The sequence below is a fragment of the Carcharhinus amblyrhynchos genome, chromosome 26, assembly GCF_965287045.1.
Source record: "Carcharhinus amblyrhynchos chromosome 26, sCarAmb.v2.hapA, whole genome shotgun sequence".
Classification (NCBI taxonomy): Eukaryota; Metazoa; Chordata; class Chondrichthyes; order Carcharhiniformes; family Carcharhinidae; genus Carcharhinus; species Carcharhinus amblyrhynchos.
Genome location: NC_137349.1, coordinates 4695801 through 4707859, shown reverse-complemented (window position 1 = coordinate 4707859; position 12059 = coordinate 4695801). Strand labels below are relative to the sequence as shown.

General features: G+C 44.2%; 1 protein-coding gene across 1 annotated transcript in view; it reads left to right on the top strand.

Annotated features, from left to right (window-relative positions):
- The window catches only part of LOC145358604 (calcium/calmodulin-dependent protein kinase type IV-like), a 156026-nt gene that overhangs the window by 75393 nt on the left and 68574 nt on the right, over positions 1-12059 (top strand). The window contains exon 3 of the mRNA XM_080212798.1: positions 1945-2007. Coding sequence (XP_080068924.1) covers positions 1945-2007 — 63 coding nt within the window. The remainder of the gene's footprint in view (positions 1-1944; positions 2008-12059) is intronic.

Below are 12059 nucleotides of genomic sequence, written 5' to 3'. Positions count from 1 at the left end.
TGGTACGGTGGCAGAGTGGTTAGTACTGCTGTCTCGCAGCGCCAGGAACCCGGGTTCGATTCCTGGCTTGGGTCACTGGCTGTGTGGAGTTTGCACATTCTCCCTGTGTCTGCGTGGGTTGCCTCCAGATGCTCTGGCTTCCTCCCACAGTCTGAAAGACGTGCTGGTTAGGTGCATTGACCCGAACAGGGTCAAATTGTGGCAACTAGGGGAATTTCACAGTAACTTCATTGCAGTGTTAATGTAAGCCTTACTTGTGATTAATAAATAAACTTTAAGCATGGCCAATCCACCTAACCAGTACATGTTTCAGACTGTGGGAGGAAATGTATGCAGGCATGGGGAGAACGTGCAAACTCCACACAGACAGTGATCCACGGCTGGAATTGAACCCAGGTCTTTACTCACTGTGAGGCAGCAATGCGAACCACTGTGCCGCCATTCTCTTTATCCTTTTCCCTTCTACACTTTACGAACAGTATGTTTTGCCTATATAGCTCATAAGAAACAATGCTTTTCACTTATAGCCATGCATGTGACAATAATAAATCAAGTCATAAATTTCTAATGTGATTGTTTTTAAAAGTGATAAGCAAAAAGCTAAGGTACATTTTTAAACCAAGTTCATCAATTCAAGAATACTGGATCAGTGAGTACAAAATTCTGTAAATTGTTTGGTTTGGCTTTATGCTTAGACAGTGCTATCTATTTTTAGTTATTGCTAAATATATTCCTAAACACTATCTTTCCCACCTGTACTTTATACAGAGCAGCGTGCATGGGGAAGGAACTGATCTGGACAGTTAGTCTTCATAAAGATTTTCTTTGTTCTAGAGAAATGTAATTGCTGCAAATAAGATTTTGCTGAACGTAGTTACCAGAACAATTCTTCACCCAGTATAATAAAATTTAACTAATTAACATTGAAGGCACCTTTGTAAACGATGAGTGGGATTTCTTCGGCCAGCTGGATGGGAAGCAGGTCGACCAGGCAAATGCCAGGATCCTCGGCACAGTCGTGTAGCTGAGGAGGTTTCTCACCAGAAGGTTGAGTTCAGAACGGATCAGTGCCTGGAAAGACTGCCGGCCAGACGGACACGGTCAGGCAATTTGAATAATTAATGGCCTAATTAAGACCAATTTTCCTCGATCACCGGCAATTTGCCAGTGACAATGCTGAGGATCTCACAGAAACTTAGAAAATTTTAACAGGGTTAGACAGTGTAGGCTCAGAAAGAATGTTCTCGATGTTGGGAGTGCCCAGAACTAGGGGTCATAGTTTGAGGATAAGGACTGAGGGGAGGAGAAATGTCTTCACCCAAAGACTGGTGAATGTGTGGAATTCACTACCACAGAAAGTAGTTGAAGCCAAAACATCGTCTGATTTCAAGAAAAAACTAGATACAGCCCTTGGGGCTAAAGGGATCAAGGGTATGGGGGAAAGGGATCAGGATATTGAATTTGATCAGCCATGATCATAATGAATGGTGGAGCAGGTTCAAAGGGCTGAAAGGCAAACTCCTGCTTCTAGTTTCAATGTTTCTATGGCGCAGTAGCACAGTGCTTCACAGTGCCAGGGACCCAGGTTCAATTCCCGGCTTGGGTCACTGTGTGGAGTCTGTATGTTCTCCCCATGTCTGTGTGGGTTTCCTCCGGGTGCTCTGGTTTCCTCCCACATTATGAAAGACGTGCTGGTTAGGGTGCCAGACTGTGGCAATTAGGGGAATTTCACAGTCACTTCATTGCAGTGTTAATATAAGCATTACTTTATTAACCATTTTAGCACAGAATGTAAGAGCTTCCTCATTTGCATGGTTCCTCTACTTAAGTAGTAAGTTTATTGAGTCAACATAGGAGTCTATTCTTTCCTGCATGAGATATTTTATCAAGACACTCAAGCCTTTTGCGATGTAATTTGAAAATCCTCTTTTCATTTTTTTTCAGATTGATAAGAAGATTGCAAGGACTGAAATTGGAGTTTTGTTACGTCTTTCTCATCCAAATATTGTAAGTGGGTCATTTGTTTAACACTTAATTAAGATTTAAATATTCTACAATTCTTCTAATGCTGGATTGGTTCCAGATGTTAACATTGATTTTATACCAACTCTGACACATTAAAGCGTCGACACTTAGTAATTGAAGTGGGAGGGGCATAAGGACTGTCATTATCTAAATGAGCTGAATGACCTGTTTCTGTACTGTAGATTCTTTTGCAATTTTATTGAATAGCTAGGATTTCACTTGTGTGTTATGATGCTGTATGAATCCGAAGATGTGCTACTGCCATGTAAAACATTCTAGTCTCTGATTAATCTTTTTCATCATGTATCCTAATGGGTGGCACAGTGGTTAGCACTGCTGCCTCACAACAGCAGTGCCCAGGTTCAATTCCAGCCTTGGGTCACTGTTTATGTGGAGTTTGTACATTCTCCCCATGTCTGCATAGGTTTTCTCCAGGTGCTCTGGTTTCCTCCCACAGTCCAAAGATGGGTAAGTTAGGTTGATTGGCCATGTTAAATTGCCCCTTAATGTCAGGGGGACCAGAAGGGTAAATACATGGAGTTATAGAGATGGAGTTTGGGTGAGATTGTGGTCTGACTGTAATTTTTACCAAAGTCAACATAATTCAATCATTAACGAACAAGCGAAGAATATTTCAAACAAGATAAATTCCCTTTAAATGTTTGCAACAACCATGCCTCATGTAGTTACAAACATTCGCATCACTTCCCACACAAGTTAACACTGACAAGGTGTACCTCTACAAACTCTGTTATTCTCGGGTTGTGCTCTGGAAGGAGACCAGAGCACCTTGGTTTCTTCCGGGTGCTCCAGTTTCCTTCCACACTCCAGCAATGTGCGGGTTAAGTTGATTGGCCGTAGTAAATTGCCTCTTAGCATCAGGGGGATTACCAGGGTAAATAGGTGGAGTGACGGGGATGGGGCCTAAGTGGGATTGTTGTCAGTGCAGACTCAATGGGCCAAATGGCCTCCTTCTGCACTGTCGGGATTCTGTGACAGTTTTGATGGTGTGGCTTTCCAGAGTTTCTTTTTAACCAAACAATACACATGGTTTATGATCTAGATCCCTGATACAAACATCTTTAGCATGCCTGAACTGTTCATGCTGCTTTTAGCATTATGTCCCTTCCAGCTCATTCACATGTTGCTGCACCAAGAGTGTCCTTGTTGTATTTTCTTCTCACTGCCAAACAGAAAAATGATCTATTCACAGAGAGATTTGCTTGCTTCTTCTCACAGAAATTATTTTGTTTTCCTGCTACTGAAGGTGCTGCAGCAGGTCAGCAAAAGTAATTTGATTTCCCAATTATCTATCTATCTACCCTTTACTTTTTAACTTTCATCCCCATCACAGCATTGGGTATTACAGACATTCCTCAGAACTTAAATGCTTGCCAGGCAGTCCAATTATATTATTTTCAGCAGACTTTCCATTTTCACTTTGGAATTGAAGGGACATTTCACCAAAAGGGAAATGTAGGGTTTTGCCCAATGTGGAAGGGTCATCACAGTAGGCATAATGATCCTCATGACTACAGAATGACTATTCCGGAGATACACTAGAGTGCTAATATGACCCACAGAATTAAATATCAGTATGAATCATGGCCTTCAAGTGGAGAAAATTGGAGATAGGAGACAAAACAGGACATCACACTTACATTTCTATTGAGTGCTTTTTAAAATATTTATTGAAGGACAATCATGATAATTAAGAATACAAACTTGGCAGTCAACTTGGCAAAATGTGCTAACAACACCTTCCAGCAACACTGAAATGGGGTGGCACAGTGACACAGTAGCTAGCATTGCTGCCACACAGTGCCAGGGATCCAGGTTCGATTCCGGGCTTGGGTCTGAGTGGAGTTTGCACATTCTCCTCATGTCTGTGCGGGTTTCCTCCGGGTGCTCCAGTTTCCTCTCACAGTCTGAAAGATATGCTGCTTAGGTGCATTGACCCGAACAGGCACCGAATTGTGGCGACTAGGGGAATTTCACAGTAACTTCATTGCAGTGTTAATGTAGGCCTTACTTGTGACTAATAACTAAACTTCTACTTTGAAATGAATTATTTTCTTTTTTATAAAGTGGAGTTTTATTAGTGTCACAAGTGTGTTTACATTAACACCACAATGAAGTTACTGTGAAAATCCTCAGTTCACCACTCCAGCGCCTGTTCAGTTACACAGAGGGAGAATTTAGCGTGGCCGGTGCACTTAACCATCTTTTGGACTGTGGGAGGAAACCAGAGGAAACCCACACAGACATGGGGAAAATGTGCAGACTGTGACCCAAGCCAGGAATCGAACCTAAGTTCCTGCCATTATGAGGCAGCAGTGCTAATCACGGTGCCACCATGTCTTTGGGAAAAGTACAGAAAATCATTCTAGTTCTGTTTGAAAAGTACTGTAGAATCTATAGTATGCATCGAAGTGTAGCATCTTACCTGTGGTGTGACACTCTAATTTCATTTTCTCTGTACTCCACTGACTGCCAGCCTAGATTAATTTTCCACAGCAGATTAACTTTTTTATTGGAAGGAAGTAATATTGGAAGAATTTGTCATGACTTTCAAATCTGAAAACTTGGAAATGGATTTGTACTGGAAAGTTATTCCAGTAGAATTCAATGTCAGTGAACTTAATTAAGAGTCAGCCTTTGACATTATCTGGATTTTGTGACATTTCTAAAGGTTTTAATAAAATGTAAGATATTTGCCAAGAGAAATGGCCATTACAGATAGAAATTAATTGTGCAGAGTTGTAAATCCTCCAACACTTCTGGCCTTGATGATAATATTATGATACTGCCCCAGCGGAAATAATTTTGCTGCAAGTGCTTTCATGATTCTGAACTAGAGGATGCAATGTTGCTAAATATGCTTTCTGTCCTTTAGAAAATTACACTTGAATGATATGTTCTGGCTTGCGAATATACATGAGAAAAATATTAAATGATAGTCAGTCCACTAATCTAAGCATGGAAAGTATATAATTATATCCACTTGAAATTATGAGGCTGTCAATTTGTTATGTCACCTCATTTATGATGCTGCATTAAAAATAATCACTGAATTGTAGCATCCATATTTCATAAAGGGAAAGTAAATTAATGTATATGATTGAAATAACAAGAATGACGCAAGATTCTGGGCTCGACTGTATCTCTGCTATTTGACACAGTGGCTCCTCTCATTAGGACAGCAATGTGACAAGCACTGTTGCCTCACAGCGCCAGGGACCCGGGTTCAGTTCCAGCCTTAGATCACTGTCTGTGTGGAGTTTGCATGTTCTCCCTGTGTCTGCGTGGGTTTCCTCCGGGTGCTCTGTTTTCCTTCCACACTCCAAAGATGTGCAGGTTGGGTTGATTGACCATGCTAAATTATCCCTTAGTGTTAGGGTTAACAGATGGGGTGACGAGGATAGAGCCTGGGTTGGATTGGTGTCTGCACTGCACATGGTGGCACAATGGTTAACACTGCTGCCTCACAGCGCGAGGGACCCAGGTTTGATACCCGGCGTGGGTCATGTCTGTGCGGAGTCTGCACATGCTCCTCGTGTTGGCGCGGGTTTCCTCCGGGAGTTCCGATCTCCTCCCACACTCCGAAAGACATGCTAGTTAGGTGCATTGGCCATGCTAAATTCTTCCTCAGTGTACCCAAAGAGGCACTGGAGTGTGGCGACTGGGGGATTTTCACAGTGACTTAATTGCACTGTTAATGTAAGCCTACTTGTTGCACTAATAAATGAACTTAAAAAGGATTTTATGATACTAGTCTTGTCTAGTCTTATCAGGATATTGACCAAAAATGTACAATTTAATCTTTTTAGCTTTAAATTTCTTCTTGACATAGAAAGTAGCCTTACTAAAATATGAAGGAGTGATGCTCTCTTCAGTCTGAAGAACAGCCATTGGAGTCAATATAAATGTAGACCTTCTCTTTGGAACCAATCAAATAGATCCAGTAGTAATGGATATTCCATTGATAAAATAGAAAAGTGATAATGATATGCGTGGGGCATGGGTGTCCACTTAAACAATCCCCATGGTCCAGCAACTGTTTAAAAATGCCTTCAGAATGATGGTGAGATGTTGCGTAAAGCATTCTGGTCATCTTAAATGCTATGAAATTACGTTACATTAACACTCTTCCAATCATGTTTCAATTTAATATTTAAATTGATAATTTCAGTCAGAATTTAGAATGTGCAAAAGGACAATGTCATGTTCTGCTGTATAATGGCTGGTGCCCTAGGCTGTAATGGTACTTGTAGGTTCGAAATATAACTTGTTCTAGGCTTCCTCAATCTTTTTCATATTGTCAAATTTGTTTTGGATTTTGAAATTAGCCCGATGCATGTAATAGTATAGGACAACCATAGAGCATACTTCTAATAGAAATCTATAAAATTATGAGAGGAGTAGATAAGATTGACAGTCAGACTCTTTTTCCTAGAGTTGAAGACTGGGATTCTCCCAGAAAAATTCTAAGTGTCGATTTTGCGTGAAAACTGGAGTAAATCACACTGGTTTCTCAGTGGGAGTTTGAAAAGGAACCTCCCACATTCTGTGCATTGCAGAGTGCACTGGCGTGAATCCCATTGGAAAGCTGGGGGTAGAGCCAATTCCCACTGACGAGGCCGACAGCATCCCACTGAACGGGTCACTGTGCACACACCAATCCGTTAGCGAGACTGGTGCAGGCACAGTGATTCTGGTCTGCCAGCCTCCCAATCACTGGCCAGCTTGATTGCCAGCCGGCACCCCCCAATCCCCGCCCACATCACTGGCACACAGAATCTCCCACTGCCCGATCGCCGAACCTGACTGCAGAGTGGCAGCAGGACCCCGTCACCCTGACAGATCGCCCTCCCAAAAGCCCCACCCCCATCAGACCCCATCCACATCTCCATCCAGTCCCGCCCTTTAGGCCTCACCCCCATTAGGCCCCACCCCCTTTGCGCTGCCCCATGCCTGTTGGGCAGTGCCAAGATACCCCTGGGCATTTTGCCCCTCGGGCTGTGCTAGAGGACCCAAGCTGGCACTGCCAAGGTGCAATATCCAGGGGACATCCCCTCTCAGCGCCCGACCTTTGGGGAGGCTTGGGGGGGTCCCGATTGCCCCCCCTCTCACTCCAGTGGGGTTGGGCCGCTAGCTGCCCAGAAGTGGGGAGCTACAGTAAACCCTGCTGGAATGAAACACTCCTGGCAGTGGGGCAGAAGCTAGTGAGCCCAGAGACTAATTACATTTAAATAGGATTTAAATTGTCTCCTGCATGTATAATGCAGCTCCACATCTATTTCCAGCATGGAGCTGACGGAGCAAGAAATCCGGTGCTGGGAGATGCACCCAGAGCTGGATGCCCTGTAGATCGGGCACTGCTTAAATCTCCCGGCCCGCTACACTGATTTTTTTAGCACAGCGGGATGGGAGAATCGCCCCTGAAATGCCTAATACTACGGGGCATGCACTTAAGCTGAAGGGGGGGGAATCAAAGGTGTGGAGCAAGTCTTTTACACAAAGAGTGGTAGTTGTCTGGAATGCGTTGCCAGGGTCAGTGGTGCAGGCAGATACAATAGGGGTGTTTAAGGGACATTTAAATAAGCACATGAATATGCAAGGAATAGAGGGACTTGGGAGTCATTGTTCAAGATTCTGTTAAGGTTAACATGTAGCTTCAGTCGCAGTTAGGAAGGCAAATGCAATGTTAACATTCATGTCGAGAGGGCTGGAATACAAAAGCAATAATGTACTTCTGAGGCTGTATAAGGTTCTGGTCAGACCCCACTTGGAGTATTGTGAGCAATTTTGGACCCCATATCTAAGGAAGGATGTGTTGGCCTTGGAAAGGTCCAGAGGAGGTTCACAAGAATGATCCCTGGAATGAAGAGCTTGTGGTATGAGGAACGGTTGAGAACTCTGGGTCTGTACTCGTTGGAGTTTAGAAGGATGAGCGGAGATCTTATTGAAACTTACAGAATACTGTGAGGCCTGGATAGAGTGGACGTGGAGAGGATGTTTCCACTAGTAGGAAAACTAGAACCAGAGGGCACAACCTCAGGGTAAAGGGACAATCCTTTAAAACAGAGATAAGGAGGAATTCCTTCAGCCAGAGAATGGTGAACCTGTGGAACTCTTTGCCACAGAAGGCTGTGGTGGCCAGGTCATTGACTGTCTTTAAGACAGAGATAGATAGGTTCTTGATTGATAAGGGGACCAGGGATTATGGGGAAAAGACTGGAGAATGGGGGAATGAGAAAAAAATTAGCCATGATTGAATGGCGGAGTGGACTCGATGGGCCGAGTGCCCTAATTCTGCTTGTGTCTTATAGTCTTATGGATACAGACCAAGGGCAGGGCAATAGGGATTAGTTTAATTTGGCGTCATGTTCAGCACAACACTGTGGGCCAAAGGGCCTGTTCCTGTGCTGTACTGTTCTATGTTCTATGGTAAGTGGTGTTAAGGGTTTCATTTCCTCTGTGCACTATGCACTGATTAGCAAGTTTGAGCTAATTTCTTGTCCACACTGTTTAAATGCAGTCATTGACTATTTGATTGTGTTTAAAAATGCACAGGATTTTAAGTGTGTGTTTTAGCTGATGGGGTTAAAAAAAAATCACATGGAGAATTAACCCTCCCAGTCAGCACTTGGCTTAAGCAAAATAGGTAATATCTGTCTGCCATCGAAATGGATGGTAGTGTAAATTGATAAAGCTGTCCAGAGGGCATAAAGTTCATGTGTGTAGGAAATGAAAATGATTCACTGGGATGGCAGTTTAATGTTTTTTCAGGGATTAGAGTTAAGGTGTATGTCAGACCATTATTATTTGTAGCCCACTTTAGCTTCAGAGTGGCATATCTTTCGTAAGCATGTGCTGTGATAGGCTGCTGGATCAATGTGCCCTTAATCTCACTGTCAGCTCAAAGCGGTTTCGAAGCTACGCCATTGTAATGTAGACTTATTGTCTGAAACCCCCGACCCCCCCCCCAAACTCCTTAAAGAATCTCACTGGGCTTCACTCCAGAGCCTGATTCTGCCCTGACACCAGAGGCCCAACTCTCCTGAACCGGCACTAAGTGCCCCCATTGGTGCTGTCAGCATCTGGCAGCTGGGATTATCCTGCCTGATGGGTGCAAATTCATGCATCCTGCGGATCACACCGGCCAACCTGGCTTTTCTGAGAATGGACACCCCAATCTCCGCAGCCGGAGACAGCTCTCTCTCCCCCTAAAAACTGAAATGGTGACCCACACCCATCCCATCACCCAGCTGACCAGTGGAGCACAACCACCCTCTCAGCCAATGGGACATCCTTCCCCTCTCCTCCCCCCCACTACTCAAATAATGGGTCACCCCTCCTATATCATGCAGGCTTAAAGGTGACCTGATGTGCCTCACCCCCCATAGCCTGCCTCTGGCTCCCCCACTCAGCCCCCATCCCCCTCAGATCTCCCCACTCAGATCCCCTCCCCTCAGGCCCCCAATCAGTCCCTTCCCCTCTTAGAGCCCAACTCAAGACCCTCCCCCCCAACTTAGATGCCCCAGTCAGGCTCCCTTTTAGGCCCTGCACCTGGGCAGTGCCAAAGGCGCACTATCCCCTGGCTCCCTGGCCTGGTGCCTTGCACCCTAAGGTGGATCAAAGAGGTAAATTCAATGCCCATGATTGATGCCCATATGCCCTCTAAAATTCATTTTATTCATTCATGAAACTTGAGTATAACTGGCATGCCTGGATTTGTTGCCCATCCCTAATTGTGGTTGAGAAGGTAACAGCTAGCTTCCTCCTTGAATTGTAGTCTTTGTGGTGTAGGTAGACCCACAGTGCAGTTAGGGAGGGTGTGCCAGTTTTTGACACAGTGACAAGGAAGGTAAGATAACATAGTTCCAGGTCAGAACGGTCTGTGACTCAGAGGGGAGCCTGCAGATGGTGTTCCCACGCATCTTGGTCCACGCATGAACTAAAGAGTTGAATTCCATGGAGTAAGGTGAGAGTAACTGCCCCTGACATCAGGCAGCATTTAACCAAACATGGTGTCATGAAGACCAGCAAACCTGAGCCAAGGAACCAGGGAAGGATTCTCCACTGGCCAGAATGATACCCAGTGCAAAGGAGGGTAATTGTGGTTGTTGGAGACTCATTAGTTCAGCCTCAGGATATCTCTCAGGATAGTGTCCTGAGCCTGATAATCTTTAGATGGTTCCCCTCATCATAAGACTGGATGTGGAAATGTTCACAAATGATTGCACAGTGTTCAGCCCCATTCGAAACGCCACAGATAATGAAGCAGCTCATGCCTACATGCCACAACACTTGGTTAACATTCAGGCTTGAGCTGGTAAGTGACAAGAAACATTTGGTGCCAAAGAGGTGCCAGACAATAACCACCACCAACATGAGAAAACCTCACCATCCCCCTGTACTGTCAAAGATTTTGCCATCACTTAATTCACTTCCACCAATATTCAACAATACACTAGGATGACAACACTTCAAGAGTATTTCATTGGCTGTAATGGTCGTAATTCGATGGTCATGGAAAGTATTATATCATTGCAAGGCTTTTTTTTCCTGGGGGTTACCAACGATCAGAAACTTAACTGGACCAGCCACGTTAACCCAGGTCAGAGGCTGCTATCTCTGCAGTGGCGGATTAACTCCCACCTGGACGCCTAGGCTGAGCTTTAGTACGGCCCCCTGACCTTGCCCCCCTGCCCCCTGCCCCACCCTAATAATGAATTAGAACTCTTTGGCTGGCGAGTGGTGGCAGCGAGTCATTTGTTGCGTTGCAAACAGCAATGGTGGCGCACAAACGAAAGCCTGTTTTGACATTTTCACAGGCGGTAAACGCGCTCAAGAACGGTTCTGATGATGGATTATGCAGCGATGATAGTGGGAGTGATTTAGGTGCCGAGGATTTTGATGTTAATATTGGTGAATTATCAGATGATGATGGTGAATTTGATGATACATCAATAGCACTGGAGGCAGTGGTGACAGTCATCATGCTGTGGTGTGGGACTAATACAATGTAAGGGTGAATGTTGAAAAAGTACTATAACAAGTATGCACTAAAATAAGTATGTATACATGTTATAGCATGACAATACACTCTGTTGCATTTATTTTGTATTTATTTGCATGTGGTACAAGTCTGGGGGTGAAGCTCCTCTATTTATAGGTATTTGTTATATTAATTCACCCACGGGGTAGAGTTATGAAAATTTATTCACCCTTAAAAGAATTAAACCAATTTTTTTTTGCTCTCAGGCTCCAGTCCCTTCCGTGCCTCTAGGCTGAAGCCTACTCAGCCTAATGGTTAATCCGCTATTGCATCTCTAGGGCAAGTAACTCATCTTATTTACCAAGGGTTGTCCACTTTTGGAGAGGCAGTAGTGTGGTGTTATTGTCACAGGACTCATAACCATGAGATCCGGGGTAATACTCTTCGGACCGGGATTCGAATCCTGCCAAAGCGGATGATGAAATTTATATTCAATACAAACCTGGAATTAGAAGTCGAACAATGACCTTGAAAATATTGTTGATTGTTGTAAAAGCCCATTTGGTTCATCAGTGTCCTTTTGGGAAAGAAATCTGCCATCCTTACCTGGCCTGGCCTTCATGTGACTCCAGATCCACAGCAATGTGGTTGACTCTTAAAAGCCCTCTGAAATGGTCGAGCAAGCCCATCAGTCAAGGGCAATTAGAGATGGGTAATAAATGCAAGCCCAGCTAGCGATGCCCACATCCCTTCAATGACTTTTTTAAAAAACCTCTGCAAGGCACAAGTAAGATGTGTGTTGGAATATTCTCCACTTATTGCAGCTCCAATAATACGCAAGAGCCTTGATAATGTCAAGGACAAAGCAATCTGCTTGATTGGCACTCTATCCATCACTTTAAACATTCACTGCCTTCACTGGGATTATTACGGTAGTTGTGTGTAAGATCTACAAGATGCACGACAGCAACTTGGCAAGATTTGTTTGACAGCACTTCCCAGCCTGAGACCTCTGGCAGCTAAAAGAACA